This window comes from Mycteria americana, chromosome 5 (genome assembly GCF_035582795.1).
Source record: "Mycteria americana isolate JAX WOST 10 ecotype Jacksonville Zoo and Gardens chromosome 5, USCA_MyAme_1.0, whole genome shotgun sequence".
Taxonomy (NCBI): domain Eukaryota; kingdom Metazoa; phylum Chordata; class Aves; order Ciconiiformes; family Ciconiidae; genus Mycteria; species Mycteria americana.
The window spans coordinates 15,345,307-15,367,056 of NC_134369.1; the positions used below are offsets into that span (position 1 = coordinate 15,345,307).

Genomic DNA, 21,750 nt, shown 5'->3' on the forward strand with positions numbered 1-21,750 from the left:
TTCTTCAAAAGAAACCAATCCAAAATTGCAACTATGTTATCACAGCTTCACTGGGATTATGACAGAAACTATACACAATCTTCTTGGCATACAATTTATTTCAAAATTATGTTTTTCTAATTGAAGTGACCTATCATTCCTCCTCCCCACCCCCATTTTGATCATCCTGCCCATCATTTTTAGAGTAAAGGAAATATACCATAATGTAAAAATTGAAAGGCAGAGGGTAAAGGGGGAAAGAAGAGTATTCTAGAATTCTGTTTGTGCAAAGGATGCTTCTGGTTTTAATGTATTTTATACTTGCTATAAAATTTAAATACATTCCCTTAGTATTCATGACCGACTTAATTCTTTTATTTTCTTTAGGATACAGAGTGTGGATATATCATCATGTAAAATGACTGATTTATATCCTATTCTTTTGTAAACTCTGCCTTTTCTTGCATCCACAGAGCAAGGATAACAGACTAGCATACCAAAGGTGAAACCAGAGTACATATTACAACTTTTTCCTGCCTTAATGTTTCACTCTATAGTACACGCTACAATAAATAAAGGCAGCAGGATTATATAAGAGCACTGAGAGATTTAACAACAGATTTCCTTGCTGCTGTTTTATTCTTAGGTTTTAAAAGTTGCGAATGCTACCATGAAAAGTCTTCCCATAAAAGATGGCATTTGAGAATGTTGTTGTTATATTTGTTAAGGAGTTCCAATTGACTCTGCTATATTTGCAAGTAAAAAAATTTTTTTTTTCCTCACACTGCCTGATGTATAACCTCAATCTGGAAGCTGTACATCAATCTGTGTATTGCTAGTAACCAGCACAAAAAAGAAATTTCAGATTATTCATTGAAATATTTACTGACTCTGCTTTTACAGGTGAAAGACAAAATAGAAACTTGTTATGTCGACTACAAGATGTAAACATGGTACTGAAAATACTCGGGGAGCAGAGCTGATAAGTAAGTGGATGCCATTTTTATACTTACTTTTCAAAGTCAAATCAAACGTTAAGAATTCTTTTAATAGCCCTTCTAGTGTATTAGATATTTTTAAATGCCAAGCTACTGAAACCCATAAAATATATTTTAAAATAGCCATAATTTTATAAACTTAATATTGATCATAGTTGTGACATTTATTTTATTTTTATAACTTGGGCTTTAGTACCCTACCTCTTAGTTAAGACAAACAGTGACTTTCCAATTAGAGTGTTGTCTGAATATGGCATGCTTGATCAGTTATTCATTTCTATATTTTTCCATAGTATCAATCTGTATTAAATGAGTTTTTCAATGCTGGCATTTAAACTAACACTAGCAGAAATAAATATATATTAGCCTCTGAATTTGACTTGCAAAACCATTGTTAATCCTGTGTGGTAACAGTTTAACAAATCTTTTTAATAGACACTGAGCCTTTCTCTTGTTTTGAGTACTGTAAAGAACCTATCAAGAAAAAATATAAAATGTAGATTAAAAGGTATGTATCAATCTTTGATGGGTCTGTTTACAACATTTCTTTGCCTTTCCATGCCTTGCTACAATCCACTTACTCACCAAGTATTCCTTTGTGGGTTGAGAAAAGATCACAGTTTCATCAAATTCACGGTTTAAGATATAGTTAATATTCTGCTGAGTTTCATACTCACCTGGACTAAAAATTCCTTTAAGTCTTTGGAGTATAATATAATCTTCCCTCCCTCCCCCAAGATACAAAGAACCTACCTTCTAAAATACAGATATATCACAGAATTTTTATTAATGAATTATAGGCATTGAAAGCTACCTGTTTTTCAAATTTTTTTCCAGCAAATAGTCTGAAACTCTAGTTGCTTTATAGGCTAATGAATGTGTCAGTTTTCTTTTCATTCATTACTAAATTGCATCATAACTGTTCCTATTTGCCAATGCCATAGTGATTACTGGGATAATATTTTTTCCTTTCTAGTTAACTGGAGTAAGTATTGTGGTATATAATTGATTTGTGTCAGTGGTGAAAAATAACTTGTGCACCGTATTTTTTTGCAGCATAAGCCACTGCTAGGGAAGCTAACAGAGAAGCATTCGTCATCCAAAGGGCTACCTTATAGCTCAGCCAATTACCTGATCCAGTGTTCACTGGCTCTGTTATACACACAGCAGACCTGGAGCAGATCTTGTAGACCTTGGAAGGGCTACAGAGCAGGACAACACAGATACAAAGAATTTTCCAGGAGAATTCTTTGTCCTCTGAGCGGTCCTTAAAGTGTGTGTGATAGAAACTGTTCCTCACCTTTTGGATAGGATCCCAGCTTACTATTTTGTGAACTGAATGATGTCCTGCTCAGTCCAATGCTGGTCACATTCTTTCACCACTTTCTCTCATTTACCGTTTTAGTGTAGTGCCCCCATTTCATTTTAGTGTTTGAAAACTCAGGCCAAAATCCAACAAAAAACTTTGATCTATAATTTCCCATTGAAACTAAGAGCCCAAAGCACTCTTTTGAGCCTAAATACTTTGTTGCATCTGAGTCACAGATTCAAGCACGCTTAGATACATTCAATAGCATTGTAATACTCGACCATGCTAGTATATAACTGGCCTTTTTTGCCATATTTATCAATCCAATCATTCTCAAAAGCACAATTCAAAATCTAGTGACAAAAAACAACGGTAACTTCAACCAATTAATTTTCCACATTGTTATATGCATGCTTACAGCTTAATCACATGACTGCACAGGACTGGTTTTTTGAATGCTGTCATGTAGAGAAGTTTGTAGCACAGCACTGTGAAGTGACAAGGTGTATTTAATGTGAAACCAGAGATGGCTAAAAGCTCTAAAAAGAAATTTTATATAAAGTAAGAAGCTATTTACAGGGAAAAGAAGAATGAATGACAGACTGTGTGGCAATGGGAGACATTACCTTTTCATTCCTGCAGTTATTTAGACCCATGTTATTCATGGAGGGCAACTTTCCATCAACACCATGCGGCTGCTGTTGCTGCTGCTGCTCCCTTTGGATCTGCTCTCTCATTTTTCGAGCCTCTTGAATGGCTTTCATTACTGTGTCCTGGTCCCCAAACAGGGCAGGTGAATTAAGACTGGAAAGGATATCTAGAAACAGAGAACACACTTTGTTTAGGTAATTATCCAAATTAGAATCTGGGATAAGCACTCAGCTCTCATACTGTTAGAGCTTCACCCAACTAACATCTGCAAAAGGAGGAGGAGTGACAATTATTGTCTGTTTGAAGGCTGAATTAATCTGTAGAAGTGATTGATAAGCCTGTGGACTTCTTTTGCTGTTATAAATACAACCACTGAGGTCTTGATATGGAAGTATCTGAGCATACTCATGGACTCAAAGTTAAATATGCATTTAAGACCACAGTATTCTAAAGCTTAACTGGGAAGCCTTTGAAGTATGAATAATAATTAATAAAATGAACAAAGAAGGAGAAAGTAATCTTATTTACTTGGTCATGAAAGTCTATGTCGATTTTTAGAATTTCTTTATTGAGAGAACCATCGCTCCAGACATTTAGCTTTCAATTTCAGAAAGAGCACTCACAGTTACTTTTGGGGGACAGAGCTTGTTATCACCTTAACGTGAGTATAAAGCTCTAAATCAGTAGAGAAAAAATGGTTTTCTTTCTATCACGCTGTACAGAAAGAGAAACTTTTAAACATGCATCAAACTCACACAAAACATTCCTGTTGCATCTTAAAATGCGTGCTAGAGGTAAAGATGAGTACCCCAGATACAGTTTCTGATTTGAGACCAAGAGACAGCAATTATTTGGTGACTAGTTGTTTTGTGTTGCTGTGACAATGCTTTAACTTGATCCACCTGTTCCTGCATGGGAGCATCCTCTGTGCCACACATGGATAGATTTGTGTGTATACATTCTAGCTAGGAAATTTTGAGCAATCAAAGTTTGTGCATGACTTGTGCATCTGCCTAACAAGCAAATGTCTTTTATAAAAGCTCTGAATTTGTTAGATTTGTGTACTTACTAACAGTCCACTTTAAAAAAAAAAAAAAAACAAAACAAAACCAAACAAAACCAAACAGGCTAAGACTTAGAGTTCTCCTTCAAAGATAATTTTCATATTCTTATGTTACTCAGCTGAACTTCAGTGAAGTTCATATTCTACTCCAATACTGTGGTCTGGATGAGAAGAGATGCAAATTGTGATGTTCTAGGTGGAACTGTGATGTTTTCTGTGTGAATGAAGCACCCCTCTCCAAAATAAACATAACATATTAGAGAACAACCATTGTTCTTGCTGGGTAAAATTTCCGATGCTCTGAACTGATTTGGCAACTAAGTTCCATTCTGGAGCCTAAGGAAGCTGGGAACCATATTTGCATGACTTTTAATGAGACTTAGACTCCCAATCACCTAAATTTATCATAAAAATGGAGTGAAAGCTCCTACATTGCTTGCTGATTTTTGACGTTTCCCTGGCTTCTTTTATACTTAAGGATTGAAAGAAAAGTTTTTATGACTTTATATGAAAAATATTCACACCTTAGGCGCATCTTCTCTAGCCATTTCTCTGGAATGGTCTATGACTTCAAACTGATATGCCACTTTCTAATGTTAGATAGTGCAGTGATAGCTGGAAATAAATTGACAGGTAGAATATCTAGCTAGCTGCAGAAAGTATATTTCAGAGATCATGACGTTCCCAAGTGTTTTGGGAATGGAACAAATCATAATTTTATATATTTAATGTATGTATTTAACATACCTGTTCATTATTCACAAGTGTTTCTATATATTTTACAAGTACACTTGAGCTACAGATTGTGAATAAGTGGTCTGTAGTGAGTATTTAGTCACTGTTAAAATTTACTATTTGAACTTTAGGGCTGATCATCTACATTTTGCAGCTCTTGATTCTGTTTCTTGACTGGTTAAGATAGTCTTCATACATAGTTTTCAGATCAATTTTGTTTCATTACTTAATAAGCTTTATTTCTTAATTAAAGAATATTGAACACTGGTCAAAAATTCCCTATTTGCAATCATATGAATTAACAAAATCTTGACAGATGGGTGAAAAAATAATAAAAACATGAACAAATAATAAAATAAACTGTCTGGACTGAAGCCTTTCTGTCTTTGTTTAAAAAAAAGAAAAAAGAATATATTCAGCATATGGTCTTTGTAAGGTGAACTTAATACCCAGAATGCAGAGGATTAGATTTCTTCTAGAATGCTGTTCTGGGTAAAACTAACGGTATATTTGGGCTAAATAGCTGAAAACCACATTTGGAGTTTCCTTCTTGCCTGGCTTCTGGTTTACTATAAACCATGGAGGTACTGAATGTTCCCTGACTCTGGTTCAACAAAGTGCTTGAAAATTTCTTTATTTTAAGGTATGTTACACTGTTGCATTGCGTGTACACTAATCACATGAACCATTATGTGTGTATGTCTAGTATCTAGTCAGGCTCTATGTGCATGCAAAGATATTTTTTTGTTTGTTTAATCCAGAGGTCAAAATTCAAAAGTTAACTTTGTATGTATACACCCAATTGATGTCTTTCAGGAAGATGTTCATACAAACCTCTTTTACATGTTTTATATATGCATCCCTATTTACTTATGTGTATATATTTGTATGTATGTGTATTTCTTACATTATATATTTATTTGCTGTGTTTCTTGGAGATGCATATCACTGCTGCATCATTTTGGTTACTCTTGTAAAACCTTGGCATTCAAGAGTTCTTTGAAAATCTCTCTTGAATTTTATTTTTCTATTTTAAGCAGAAATGTAGGCCCAAATATCTACTTAATTGAGAAGTAAGTGTGCCCAACCTGAGACTTTATGTAGAAAACTTGCCAGTTTTCTCCTCCCCAGGACAGATTAGTTACCTAAAGAGGATCCTCTCCCCAGCGATCCACTGAGCGGGCTGGGGATGCCACTCTTGTTCGTCACTGTCACTGGACTGCTTTTACTAGCTGGGAAGAGGTTCTGTGTTGGAGATGTTGGGGATTTGACAGGTTCAGCTGTTTTGGGTCGGGCTGAAAGATTCAGTGGCTGGGCTGCTTCATCCTACAAGAGTTTAATGTAAATAATTATTAGGAAAAGACAAATGAACACATCATTTTTGCAAGCAGCAGTTACTTTACACCTCGAAGACAATACCACATTCTCCAGCAATAATAACAAAAGAAGCTAATTATCTGCCTCCTTAAAGATTCAACAAAAGGAAACCTCATTAATTTCTCTGTGTTATGCTTCTATTTACATTAACTATGTGGCTGGATCATTCTTTTTGCCAAATTAAAATTTGAATTAGCTCACATTACAGCTTAATTTCCTAATGTGTTTTCAGAGATCTAAATTAACCTAGGGCATTTACAAAGAATTATTTAAAATTTCCAGCAGCTCAGTAATGCTTTTGCATTCGTTCTATTTGAAAAGTTCCTGGCACTATAAAAATAAGTTATGTAGCTTATTTTTAAATGTATTAGAAACTAAGGAATCAGAAGTACTTCTATGAAAGAATCATTTGGAAACCCTGACAGTTCTTTGGCCCACATTTAATGCTGCTGCTAACTTATACATTCCATGCATCTTATTTGAGTGCATGTTTTGTTTAGTAAAATAATCTATGCTGTTCCCCCATAATAGAAGATAAGAATTTCACTGAATTCAAATTCCTTGACTTACTACAGTAATGAATGCGTACTATATGCATTTCAAAATATATTTTATTTTCTACTATTTAATTTTGTATATTTTACAATATTTTATTATTCAAATGTGTCGTAATTTTGACAGATTTATGTAAAATCAAGATTTTTTTTCACATAGATGCTGTTCTGCTTCTTGTTTGATACTTCTGTAATTATTTCTGTATTCTGTAGTTATTTCTGCTGCATTCAACCTTTAGTGTTTCTGTATGTTTATTTGCATAAGGACAAGGAATATTTTTTAAGGGTATGTAAATCTAGTATCAACACTTTTTTCTCTTTTGAAACTTTTCATATGCAATTATGGAAGAAATTCTCTCTGACATATATCTTGTTTCAGTACTACAGGAGAATAAGTCCATCTAAGAAATATCTTAACTTCTGGAAGCAGACTCATTCAAGCAATTAATTTCTTTGATCAGGGTAGATATTCACAATGTAACCTTCTTCCCATTCTTTGAGCTTGTTCCTTTTGCTTAATATGTTAAGCAAGACAGAGCATTTGGAAAATTGTGAAACAGTGATTTTCTGTAATTAAAGAGCCCAGTAAGACAGATCTCTCATTTAAAATATGCCCAAAGCAGAATTATGCTGGATATAAGAGAATATCGTCCATATTTTAAAACACCGCACTGATCACTTCGAAGCTTAGAAATATATGTCAGAATACAATAATACACTACATTATTTCATCTTTTCCATTCACCTTACTGTCAAGCAGTGATTTAGCAAAGTACATCTGATCATACACAATGCCTTAAACAGGAAAATGTAACAAACATTTTACAAAGGTATTTATAATGCCATCATATCTCCAGTTTTAAACTGTTTCCATAAAACTGCATGACATTTTAATTCTTCCTGACCTTGCAGTGTGCACAAATGTCCACACCTGTTCAGAGTCCAAGTGAAAGCAGGAACACAAAGGTATAAGGGACATAGTCCATTCTTGTGCTTTGTGGCCATGTTTACATGCAAGCTGTTTCCTTGCACAGATACAAAGTGGCTTCAATAAATTTCTGTGAGAGTTCAGAGCCTCTTTCAGACTATGAAGTTTGCCAGACTAGGTACTGTGAGCATGTACACATATGAATCTATGCTACCATGTTTAATTTCTAAATAATTTTCTGCCTAGTACCGATACGATCATGTGAAAAAAAACTCTAAACACTGCCAGAACCTGTTTGTTTGTACTTCATAGACAGCATTCTCATTTCTGCGAGGCAACCGAAAAGCTGGAAAACATTCTGGTCACTGACTTAAAAAAAACTATCATTACTTTTTGAAAGATCTGACTCCTGTGAAAGAATTCCATTAGTTCTATAAATAATGCATGTAGTATATACAAACGACTGTTTAAAAACAGAGAAAATATAGCAGATTTGTTAAGCAATGCATGACCATCAAAACTTCCATGTCTTATAAAGGTAACGATTCGCAAAGGCAGCATATAGGTACTAGTTTATTAGAGATCTTTTATACTAATAATTAATTTCTTCATTAGCCATTGGTATTTGTCCACATGAAGCACTTGTATCTTTAATATTTTCAATGCAATAGTGTGCTTAATAAAAATAAGAATAAAAAGGCTTCTTTTTTATTACATATATTTCAGTCCATTCAAGTTAAATTATGTAGGGAAACCCCCAAGAATTTGCATGTGGTCAAGTCTGTAATAGGACTCAGCTGGCCACAAAGCTGGAATGGTATTGGCCTTGGTTCAAGGCTTGAATTTAACCAGGGAAAATTTTACTCATATATTAAAGGTTTGGTTTGGTGTAGATCCATTTGGCTCGCTCACTTATAAAATTACTTTTTCACATTAAAGTAGTCAGTAGTATATTCTCAATACCATAAATCACTGGTGTTAGGTATCACTATACTATGGCAACTTTGCTGAAACAGTTGGGCTTTGCTTTTGGTGGCTTCTGTATTGACCATAACAAACTCTGCATATGTGGTAAATTACACTGACTGCTCTCAAGCCTGGCATTGGATTACAAGAGGTAAAATATTAGACTAATACACATCTACAGTTAAGTAAAGTGAACGCTTTGCTAAATAAATGTTAGATCTGGCCATAATGGAATAGTTTTTATTTATTAGTACTCTCAGCCTAGCAAAAAAGTGTCATGGAAATTTATCAGCCCAGGCAGAAATATCTACTCACCCACACTTTACCACAATGATTGATGATAATGAAAAAACGAATGATATTTTACCTCACGTCAAAAAATTAAAAAAAAGAAACCCTCACCTCAAGTGAGTAAAATCTTCCCAGGCTGACTTGAGGCTAAGGACTGTGTGCCTGTAAGGTGTTAGCAGCTAGCAAAAAACCGCATTCTCTCTCTCTCTCCCCCCAAAGCCACTATATGCCTTCTTTAGATCTATTTTAACAGTTCTGCAGCTATAGTGCTATCATTCAAATTGGTAAAACATCCGAATGTTTGTGTGTATTACAGTTCGAAGTAAATTGTTTCTCAGCATATTTGGTCTCATGAAATGAGAACAACCACAGGAGAACGCAGCAATAAAAGCCAGCCAGTTCCACCCAAAGGTACTAGCTGCACCACAGATTTCAAGGGGTGCACGATGTTCATCGCAAGCTGCTGGCAAACGCCATGTTGTAGCTGCCCGGCTCCAAGCAAGTGAGAATAAGCAGGCACAAGCATTCAGCAATGGCGCAAACCCAACAAGGAGCAGCCCGGTTGTCAGCAGCTGTGTGAAATCAGCAAAAGTCAAATCAATCTGCAGTGACACAATGTTTTCCCCAGAGTCCTGACTTACATCTTATTTTTATGTGAGGCTTTTTCCAAAATTGTAGACTAAGTACAGCTAAAGATTTGTAAAATAATTAGGAGATCTACAGTCTCTCTTGTGCCCTAACATTATAAGCTAGCACCACATTTTAGGATACTCAGAAGTTCGGTGTGAAACAATTCATGAAATGGAGGCCATTTATGCACATTACTAGATTACAAACTGAAATCTTGAAAATATCACATTTTACTGATGAATCTGTTGTGCTGCCTGTGGTAGGAAGAGGGACGCCTGATATTTTTGGAAACAAGAAGTGAATGCTTTCTCTTCCCTTCTCTATACTGATAATACAGCACTGAAACCGAACGTTTTATTTGAATATTGAAGAACTTTCATGTGGTTCCACTTCCAACTGTAAAACAATTAAATAGGCCATTTAATTTCACTGCCCTTTTCAGACTCCGACTTTTTTCTTTACGGAAAAATACCTTAACTTGAGTTACCGGGCTGGTCCCTCTCTTCTCATTTTTCATCCCAGTGGGTGAGAGTGCCCCTGTCGTATTTGGTGGCTGTGGAGTAGATGGCATTTTGGCTCCAGGAGAAACTTGCATGCTTGCCAGCTGAGCTGCATACAGTTGCTGGAAGACAAGAAGATATACAGTGTATTCCTGCAAAATTCCTAAAAAAAGAAGCTGTAAATGTACATAATTTTTATTGCTCTGCTGTTTCTTCTCTTAAAGGAATTATAGATTTTTTTCAGCACTTTCTTGTCTGTGGCTTTTCCCTTCTTGTCATTTTCAAAGAGAAAACAAAAGACTGGAAAACTCCCACACACCAGTATCTTTTTTCTTAATTTGACTTTTAGCTAATTTTTTTTTTCCTTCTTGCTAATGATGGTCATTGTAATGAACAAAAGGTTATACTGTGCCCGAATATTAAAAACAAAATTTGCAAAATTATAAGTCTGGTTATGAAAGGAGGTATAAACCCCTGTAAGAAACAACAATACTTCAGGTCTTTCTGTTCTTACCCAGTAATTACCCACCAACTCCAGAACCTCTACGGGGAGCTGACATAGGAATTGTTTGCTACCAAAAGGCAATGCTGCGTCTTCTCTAGATAGCAATGAAAGTTAAAATAGGCAAGAGTGTATGTCTCCATCTCAGTGTACAATGATTGTTATAACTTCTAAAAATGCTAATAAGGAATGTAGGCCTTAAAAATTCCTGTAAATAGTGATGAAAATACAAAAACACCCTCATGGAACTTTTCAAAAAGTTTAACTGAACGATAATAAAGACTTGTACATTAAAATAAACTATTCCTAACCAATCTAAAGTGTTTACTGAACAAAAACAAATAGGTTTAATTTCCTTCCAGTGACCAAATTTAAACCCTCACCTTGAATTAACATCAGCAATAATTCTTCTACCATAAACAGGGAAGATCCTAATCCCTCTTCGATACATAAATCTATATAAACTTTGCTTTATTAGTGAGAAAAAAGCCAGGTGGTTTGTATGTAATTTCCAACATTACTATCATTCAGATGGACAAATAAAAAAAATTACAGTAATCAAAAGCAGACCTTTCAGCACATGTAATTAAATGAAAGCTTAATAAAGAATAATTTGCAAGAGCCAGATGTGCTTATGTCATAATTGTTGCTTTCTTTGGAACAATTTTTCTAATATAACAAGCCTCCACAGAAATGAAAGTTACACAATACTGTAAGCTCAGTGACTCAGTGGCTAGACAAACGCGTGAAGGAGGGACAGAGTCAGAACTCTGGGGGACAAATGCAAACTCCAGTTTGTTTGTTTGTTTGTTTGCTTCCTGCCACCCCTTTGCAGTACCACACAGAGCCTACAAAAGGATCACAGATTAATATTTTGAAATCAAGAGTGTTTAAATATTTTGGCTAAGGTACTATTTTTTCCTGCATTAGAAAACCAGAAAAATTGAAAATAGAAAAAATTCCCAGCTTTCGCTGATGTCCTGGAGAATGAAAATGAAGCATTGTATACAATAGTAAGTGGGGTTTTTTTCCCCCTACTACTGGGATCTTATCCCTTTTAGTATATTCTTCAGATCAATCTATGCTTGCTTAATAGGATGCTCTGCTTATGTGAGAGTAAGAAGCACATTTCACAAACTTCTGAAAGCCTGCACATTCTCAGCTCAGAAATAATCAGGCACTGTACTATGACAGAGACGATACAAGAAACTTGAATACAATTGAAAGACAAACCCCAAAGATTATAATAACTTTCTCAGTGTTCTGTACTTTGTCTATTAAAATACTTTCCCTTTTTTTTAAACTAGGAACCTATTTAACATCTGCTTCAACTGTCTGGAGGAGATGACTTAGATTTTACTAAAAGTAGACTAAAACTTTACTACTTAATGTAGTGTGTATTGCACTTTCAAGAGCGGGAAAGGAATTCTATGTAAAAACAAATCCAGGTTTATCAACTAAGGTTCAAAAGAATTTCCTTCTCCCTTCTTAGGTAAGCCATCAGGGCAAAAAAGGTGGGGTGTGAGTTATTCTTTCTACGAAATTCAGTCTTTCGTAGAGGATAAAAGTCAGTAGTCAATGATGGCAAGCAGCATAGTGTGGTGGGTTGACCCAGGCTGCCAGCCGCCCAGCCAGCCACTCTCTGCCTCCTCCTCCTCCTCAACAGGACAGGGGAGAAAATGAGATGGAAAAGCTCATGGGTCAAGATAAAGACAGCGGGATCACTCACCAGTTTCCATCACGGGCAAAAAAGATTTGGCTTGGGGAAAATTAATTTACTTTATTGCCAATTACAATAGAGTTGCATAGTGAGAAACACAAACGAAAACTAAAATCCCCCATCCCTGCCATTTTCCCATGCTCAGCTTCACTCCTTCACTGCTGACTCCTCCACCTCCTCTCCCTCCAGCCCGGCTGCCGGCAGGGCTGTTCCTCACCCTTTGTCCCTCACTCCTCGCCGCCTGTGCGGCGTTGTGCCCTTCCCTGGAGAACGTTTTCCCGGAGGTGCCACCAGCTCCACTGACAGGCCCGGCGGTGCCCTGTGCTGGGGCCGCTGAGGAACCGGCTGCGTCCAGCACGGGGCAGCCCCCGGCCGCCTCTCCTCACAGCAGTCACCCCGCAGCCCCGCTGCCGACAGCACCTGGGCGTAGGCACCAGGCATGCACGGCAAATGGAGCTTGTAACCCAGTTAGCCATGGCAAGTAAGCAAAGGTGTGTTTATCATCTCTAAAAGCTGCAGCCAACGGTGTAGATGTATCTTGACCAGATATCTCAAGGTCAACACGAAGAGAGAGATGCGTGACACTGGTCAGAGGAGGGCTCATCAGTGACCTGGTACCTGGTTCTAGCAGGACTGGCAACTGAAATGTCCACAGTACTTTAAGGGTCAGAGAGACAGCAACAAGAAAAGTGAGCTGTTATAGTGACTATCTAGGAAACTGTTTGATTTTGGAAATGCGAACATTAAAAGCAGAATAAAATTAGTTATACACCACTCCCCTCCCAGTGTGTTGAGGGCTGTATTGGCTGTACTGCACGTAGCATGAGGAAAAAATGTTTCTAAAGGGAGACTGAGAATAAAAGAAATTTTGATGTTGGTATATGTGTGTGTGTATAATTCATCACTGGGTTACTTCAAGGTCGTAGTACCGGCTTTAGCCTGGCATTTCTATAAATTTGTTTTACACCATAAAAGCAAGTGTAAAAATAAGTAACAGTAATCAGCTTTCTGCTTTGCTTAGACTTTAAAATAAAGCTGGTCCACAAACAAGTGCAAATCTTGCAAGAATTCGCACTAGCGCTAGCAATGCTGCCGTGTGGACTGGGAGGCTGTATAAGTTCTTTTAAATACCAGTTTGTACGGGGAGCTAGCCAGTCTGGAAAAGTATGTGCACGCCACCGCTGCAGGGATAAAATGGATATTTTTGCAGATACCACTGTTGTGGCTTGAAATGCCAATTTAGGACCCCACAGTGAGATGGTCAGGTTGTGAAGCTTTTCTTTGCAAGATTAAGGAGGGGAAAAAACCCAACATTGAAAGAAAGTTGATTGTTAGCTTTTAATGGTCAAAAGCAAAAGTTTCAATGGAATTTTTTCAGTTGAAATGCTAACCTACTGACTGTTGAGTAGTGACTAAAAAAATTAACCTACCTCAGACACTGAAATATATCATCTTTCCAATGTATGTCTAGTACATAAAGAGAAGAGCATTTCATAACCCTTATGCCAGCCACTGACTCAGAAGGGTCTTGATTACAAATTAGATATTCAAAACCATCAAGTATTCATGTCTGTTTTAAGAAGTCTTAAAAATGTATAGTCTGGGTTTTATTTTTTTGAAAGGTCGCTAAGTTAGATTCTTACAATCCAGTTCAGAGCATCTAAATATAAGTAGTGCTGATTTTGAGTTAGAGTGCTCCTGCATAGTTAACAATTTTGAAAACCACCTCACTTAAGGTACATGAGCAAGGATGTAGAGCTTTCAGAACCAGGTTTCTTTTAATGTTGTGATCTGACACTGAAGAGTGGGATTCTGAAATGCCACAAGTCTCACTTAAGCCAATGGCAAGTGAAGTCTCACATTTAGGCACCTATGAATTTACAGGCTTATGGACTTAAGCGCTTGTTCCTGAAACTCTATTCCAGCTGTAATCAACTAAAAATCTGAGGGGAATTTATGGAAGTTGGAGGTCACTATGAGTCTAAATGATGTTCATCTACCTAAAAAAAAATTTACAGACGAGTGGGAAAGCGCTGTACTCAGCATGTGTACAGCACAGCACAAGTACATACTGATTTTTTAACCTGGAAACAGCAAAATTCATACTAAGCCTTTGCTATAGCTTAGAGCTACCATCCAAGAAGAACTGAATAACTAACAAAAATAATAATCCAGGGGTGGTGGTGGTTCTGCTTCAGAAATTGCCTATGGCATTTGATGAATTATTTCCATTTCACTCTGTTTATAAAAAGTACCATCCACAGTCTAAAACTTGTTCAAAAAAACTATGAACTAATAATAGAGCATCTTGACTGATCCAAATGTTAAAACCTTTCTTAACGCTGTCTAAGTTTCCCAACGCCTTTGCGAGATATTTTCACAAAGTGAAAATATCCAGAAGGATAACTGCTTTCGCTGCCAGTGTTCATTCATGCCTTGCCAGAAGACAAAGGCCTCAGGCTTACACATCCCTCTCACAGGTTTCCACATTTTTTCGATAGCTTTTCAACTAGTTTTTTCAACTAGCTTTCAATAATCAAAACTCTTTCATTAGCTCAGGTCCCTTTCTCGTACGACTTTTCGCCTGCACGTAGGCCTGTGACATTCCTGGACACGTGCTCTCCCGAATGACACCGAGCACAGCGAAGGAGCACAGAGCAAAGCTTTCTGTGCACCAGATGTTTCCTTTTTTTTTACAGCAGGAATACTGATACTTACCTCTTAGGCTGCAGCATCTGTGTCTGAACGAATGAATAAAGGTGAAGAATTTTGAGAATCGAATGTTACAGAAGTGACACATGGTGAGGAAAACAGAATGGGCCTTAAATCAACACAGTTAAGGGAGGTTTGCACTGACAACAACTTGTTAACTTTGTGACAGGCTGTTTTACCACCTAACACAGAATTATGATAATCATAACCTTCTTACCAGTGGCTTGTCAATGACAGGCCTTATGGAAAAAGTTTGTTTAGAGAAGATATTTCAATAAAAGAGAAAGTGATCAACCGCTGCATAGGAGAGAGACAGTTTCTTTAGATATATGAGCCCAGGCAGGAAATGGAGAGCACTTGCACTTGTATATATGAGAACAAAAAGGCAAGGGCTAGAGGCATTTCAACTGACTGCCTTGGTGAGGGAGAATTTGGTCACAGCAGTGGGGGTATAATTCAGATGTTATTCTTTGCAGTAGATTTCTGAAGAGACTATAGCAAAGCCATATGTGAAATAGGGAGATAAGAAAGAGAGTGGTTGCAATAGTCAGTGTAGCAGACGATAATCAAAGCGCAGGTGATGAGGACTGGCCGAGCATGATGAATTGCGATGGATGTACTTGGAAGATGGCCCACAAAGAAATTCAGTAGAAGGTGGCTTGATTCAAGGAGAAAGAAGGGATCTGTTCTAGAAATATTTACCCTTTTATTTTGTTTTACTAAAAGATTTAAAACAAAAATGAAAATACATTCTCCTTTTTCTGTATTTGTACGTTATTTCTCCAAAGATGCTAGAAATTTTTTTTTTTTTTTTTCAGAAATAAATGCTAAATTTTATGGACCCTGATTAATTCTGAAGTCTTCCATTACTAAAAATGCAAGTCCTATGTTACATCTTCAACCAATACATTTGCTACAGTAAATGAAACTAAACAATAAAACCACTGAGAATCAAGTGAGAATCCTTATTTGTCAGCATTTTAAATGAATTGTGCAAAGCTGAAATATCTTATTTATAGAGATGAAAGTTCAGCTATTTAGACAATGAGTAATTTGGTTTCTAAAGATGAAAAACTCTAAGGAGTGACTGCAAGTGCTGTTGAAATCCTGCACTACAAGAGGTAATGCAGTTATTTTTTTCCGTAGTATATTTAGTACATAGTGTTGCAAAGCTATAATTCCAGAATTTTCCTTCTGAGTAGATAACATGCAATAATAATACTTAGAACTGTCTGATCACAAAGGGTTTTTACAAGCTCACCAAAAGCAGCAACATCTTTACTATTTCCAGTGCACATTTTTGAAAAGAAGCTCCCCAAAACAAAAAATCCCACCTTCAGTGGGACTGTGTATTTTTTATTATTGGTGTAGAGGTGCTTAAAATAAGCTTGATGTCAAACAGATTAAAGGAAACAGTCTCTGTCTGAAAAAGTTTTTCTTCTGTTTGGAGGAAGAATGGATTAGTGCTCAAACTCATGTTTTGGGTGTCATAGATAATAACTATGGAAATAAAGGTTAAGTGCTGACCTGAGCGCGATGTCACTAGTATAGCCTTCAGCAGTTCAGGCAAGGTAACCTTCTCAAAAAGCAGTGCAGAAGCATAAATATCCTGCTCAAAAATTTCACACATATCTTAATCTAAGTGCAAGAACTGTTTCTAAAATAATGTTAATTGTACTGATTCCTTCCTATTTTTGTATATAAATGTCATTTTTTGTATTGGCATGTCTTTTGCACCAAATATGTTCAGTGACTAACACTGCAGTTGAGACCTCTACTATAGCACCAAGGTAAGAAATGGGGTTATTGGCTTACGTATACATATTTTTTTAAAAAGCACATGCTTGTTTTTCTCTTTGTTTTAAGATGATTTTTATGCAGGTCCTTAGAGTGAGAGGTAGGTTAACAGAAAACAACATCCAGAAACACAAGACAGCTTAAGTAACTCATCAGCAGCTTAACCATGTGACAAACCCAGGGGCAACTCGAAGGCAGCTACTGCCTGTGGAGTCTGCCAAGAAGCCAGATGCCATCACCAGAAAAACACCCTCCACAGCTCAGCATCTGTGTCCTAGCAGTACTCGCCACACAAAAGGAAAAGGAGGAGGAGAACGAGAAAGAAAGGTGTGTATAAAATTGTTAAAGGAAATGTACATACACATGAAAGCAACCCTTATTTGAATTTAAAAATCTAAACCTTGGAAAAATCAAAGCTTTTGCTGATGAAAACAAGATCCCTTCAAATTAATAGATAGACTATTTTATGCTAAAAGTGTATGTTTTCTTTTGTTTTACAATATATTTGTGCAGGTTCTACCTATTAAAACAGTGTATTTTATAAATTTGTTTTGATGAAATTTGGATGTCTCAGTAGCATTTTCTCAGTTTGTTCTAAGAAAAATGTTAACAAACCAAAATAAGGTGAGTTTTACAGATCTGCTAGTACTGGGGGCCAGACCCTCCTCTCATTTTCACGTGCCACCACACAGATAATAGTACCTTGCTATTTAAGAACCAACAAGTATGCAACATCAACTTAACTCACAGGCTCATGCGAAATAACTGAGAACTATTTGGCTTTACATGGGTATATCTGAAATGGTCTCGATCAAGTACAGCTACATGAAGCTGGAGCAACAATTAGGGAGAAAGTTTTTAATTTAGAAATATGATAAATAAGTAACAATACACTGCAAAGACTTATTTTTCTCTACAGAATCCAAGTGTCATCATATATATACACGGTTTCCTTTTAACAGCATAATTCCTTTCTTTCCCCTGTTTGTACATGCCTAACCTATCCATAGAGGACATAACATTCTGATTTTAAACACCCATATATCACTCTACTGCAGACTCTGCTCATTGTTACAGAGTGTGAATAGCCTCTACTTCTTATAATAATGCACCAAATACCTTTGCAAAAAGGCGTTAAGGAGTAACGCGAACAGGCAGCTAATGAATTATCATAACTAATGTCATAATAACAAAGATTGTTGCAGTGATTATTTATGCACTTGCTGGCTAATGTGCTCTCAGATTTATTACAGTACAATATGTGCAAACAAACTAACTGTATTTTGAAAATACAAATAATACATTTTGTAGTCACAGATGGAGTTAGAAGGCTTCAGTTTTCCCTATATGTTCAGGTGTGCATCTACTGAAAAAAAATTCTCAGCTAAGAGAATGATTTTATCAGTTATTCACATTCATTCACTTCAGGTTTTTTGAACCATTAACACCAGTAATCTCAGTGTCTATCAGTTGCTGTACTATATGTTGTCAAGGGAAATTTTTATGTGGCCCTAAATTCCACTCAATTCCTGTCTCGTTAGGAGATACACATGCCTGTTTTGCTTCTCTCTCAAGCTGCAAAGTAACAGATACCTAATTTCACCACTGAGTGTCTGCCGGTTCCAACTCCTTTTACTGACCACAAATTCATTGTACTGGTTCAGAAAAAGAAAAATCACTCTCACTACTTCTGCTGCCCTGCTGCGGCTAATGGCCAACCCATACCAAAAATAAAAGAATCTTTACACATTTTAGATACTGCAGCTTGTATTGTTGTAGTACTGCAGAGTCAAGATCCCCTTATGCAAAATAACAGCTTTATTTTGTTAAAAGGGCCTAGCTTTAAGTGGACCATGGAATATTTATGGCTCTCAGTAGTCCTTTGAAAGAGTTATCTTATGTTTTTATGCCGATCATGGGTCAGAGGTTCAAATCAGCACTTCTTTCTGTCACTCCTTATATGTTTTACTATAATTTACAGCTCAGCAAGAGGACTCATAAAACAAAAGTGTCTATTTTACTTCAGCAACTAATTCTAGCTAATCAAAGCTTTCCAGCAAAACAACCCAGCATGAAACTCTGCGTGGAAAATATGCAGAGAACAAAGCGTTTTGTCAAATAACACATCTCATGATGTAAACACATATGTCTCTTATAGGAAATTTTATCGCTTCCACATTATCGGCACACAAAAGGAGCATTCTTGTCGCAGACCTGGTGCGACTGTGGAGCCATCGTCATTGGAAACAAGAGCCTGATTAGGTTCCCACACAGATATGAATAGATTTTCTTTTTTTAGTGTAATGCTGCCTTTCTTATTTCTTAAACAGACTAGTAATTGTGGCTGTAAAAACAGTGAATTGTGTTTGGACGACATTTGTTTCTTCATATTTTTTTAGCTACCCAATGACACCAATTATCCCATATGGTTGTCCTCTTCTGGAAAGTCTGAGTTAATCCACAGCTGTGAAGATGAAGACGCACCCAGCAGGCTCTAAATCTGGTGGGTCTCTTGTCTGCTAATAAAGTCCACAGTCTGCTGGACAGATGTTAAAGAGGATCTGTTAAATAAGTCGGTGACAAAGATCCACACTTCTGCTGGGGAAAGTAATTAGCAAAACCATGTCTATTCTTCACAGATTTTCATTTCTTGCCTCATCTTTTGGAGAATCGAATTTTCATTACTGGATAGAGAAGAGTCCCACAGCACATATAATAGGTCCTGCTCAAAATATGAATGGACTAAATGATCACATTGGCATGTGTTCTAAAGAAATTATAGACCTTTTTGTCCTTGACTTATTCGTGCATGCTGTGGTTCCTGCACTATTATTTTGTTTGGTTTTATTCATCTTAGTATGGGCTTGTATTGGGCGAGCCTGAATAAGTATTGCCAGCTATAAAATATCTACTTAAATTTTTAATGTAATGGGAAATGTAAACTGAAGATGAAATTACCATTTGACTAATTTTTCTTTAAATGTTATTAACATTGCTTATTTTTAAATAAAAGATTTACAGAGAATACATTCTGGCCTCAAGGCTCATGCTGATGTTGGGGGGGGCAGGGGGAGCGGAGAAAGTGGAATGAGAAGATACCTGCAGCAAGATCCACATTTAGAGACTCACTCACTCACTTTTCCCTATCCCCATCTGTTTATCATCATGGCCTGACAGCATAGACATCCAGTCCCAAGTCTCTTTCAGTTACAGTCATATAAATTTGGAGAAATGCTACAGAGCTAAAATATATGCACCCATGCAATAAAGAACTAACTTACCTTCAGGCACATGTGTATTAAGGTGCACTTAAGATCATTTCTGTTTCATTTGCAAACTGTATTTTTCATTCTTTTGACCTCATCCTGCTTTGACATAACGAAGTAGAAATGGCCATCAAAACAGCTCACTCTGCTGCCTAAATGCAGGCAACTCTCATTTAGGCATTGTTCCTGAGATCGTGCCCCTTAGAAATCAAATGGCTTTGATTTCATTGAATTATGACAATTAAATACAATCTCTCAGCAACTGCCTGTTCACAACCTGTTTACTGTAAAGCTGTGGGCAAAGCCAAGAAAAAATGCTTAGAGCTCAAATACATTATCAATCACTGCAAGTACCTAAGACAATGTATATAATTTGGCACCTGGCAGTTGCCTCTGTAATATTCTATTTGGTTCCTCTTAGGAAGTAAAGCCATTGGTTTATTAGTTTTACAGCACCTGAACAAGTTTCCAAGTTATAATGTCACCCCATCACCCTATGAGGCTGCTGGGAATTTTTAATGAGACAGCATCAAAACTGCAAAAGAAAAGGTTACTCTCTGCAAAAAATATTAATTTTAAAATGTATCCTAAAATTTTTATACAATTAAAGTTCAGACAGTACATTAGATATCTTATATCACCATAGAATATATGTAATGTTGGCTCTATTGAAATAAAATAACTACTCAGCTCAAAAGTGTCAGAGTCTGTGATATTTAAATGAGACTTCCTATTTCTTCCAATGTGACCGAGTCAAAAATCTAACCCTGTAAAGTGTAGGTACTGGTCCTAAGTCCCTCAGAGAGAAAACTATATTTCTGCTATGTCAGAAAAGAACAAAAGGCAGGCCGAAAGCTGACCAGGGGAACAGAGTAACAGCTACTTAAAAAAAAAAAAAAAAAAAAAAAATTGAAAGCCTTCTGTAGCGAATATGGAGCTCTTGCTTTCTGAAGAGCAATTCCCTTGGGAAGCCACTGACTGGAGGGAGAGGCAAAAATCCTCCCTGACTTGGTGGTTGTGTCTCACCTCATTTCACTCTTTTTTTTTTTTTTTTCCCCTTTCCAAACAGACTGAGTGTTGGTCTGCTGAGAATATGATGCTAAGCCACTTTTCCTGTAGAGTTTTTAAACTGGGCCTCTGAGAAAGGGTTTGATACAATTCAATGACTGAAGTAATACCTTTGTCCATCTGAGCATTAAATGGCCCATTGAAATACAGCTTAGTTAGAAAGAATTTCAGTAAATGGTGCTTTCTAATTTTTTTTTATTATTATTATTCCTCTCCCAACAGATTACAGCCTGGATCTGAAAATGCAGTTCAATCACTTTTGGTTGCCTCTCAGGTCAGGCCTTTAGCCAATGTTAATGAAATATAACCCCTTTAGAATACTGGAGGTTAAATGAGAGCAACAAACTGGTCTTCTTCAAAATATTACCTCATGCTCTCCAAAAAGCTGTAATCTGCTTGGGAGGGCCCTCATTTAAGCACATTGGTCTTAACAATGAAAATTTATTGGGGGGTGGGGGGGAGCGGGATCCATGCTAAATGCTATTTTGTCCGACAGCTAGTAATCACAAAACATTAAACACCTATTTCCATGCAATATACCGTGTCTATTGTGTTTAAATAACACACATCATAAAGGAAAGTGCTGCAGCAGACAATTTAGGCTGTAGCAGCACATACAGCACAATTTTCAACTTGATAAAGTGAAACTATAAAGAATCAATGCATAAGTCAGCTTCCATACCTAATATTCTTCCCTGCAGCTA

At 36.7% G+C, this 21,750-nt stretch overlaps 1 protein-coding gene across 10 annotated transcripts in view; it reads right to left on the reverse strand.

Annotated features, from left to right (window-relative positions):
* Positions 1-21,750, reverse strand: part of SOX6 (SRY-box transcription factor 6) — a 379,444-nt gene that overhangs the window by 59,507 nt on the left and 298,187 nt on the right. For all 10 annotated transcript variants that reach the window (XM_075502220.1, XM_075502218.1, XM_075502219.1 and 7 more), the window contains 3 exons: positions 9,954-10,103; positions 5,881-6,061; positions 2,913-3,103 (listed from right to left, as the gene is read on the reverse strand). In XM_075502220.1, the coding sequence (XP_075358335.1) occupies positions 2,913-3,103; positions 5,881-6,061; positions 9,954-10,103 (522 nt within the window). The remainder of the gene's footprint in view (positions 1-2,912; positions 3,104-5,880; positions 6,062-9,953; positions 10,104-21,750) is intronic.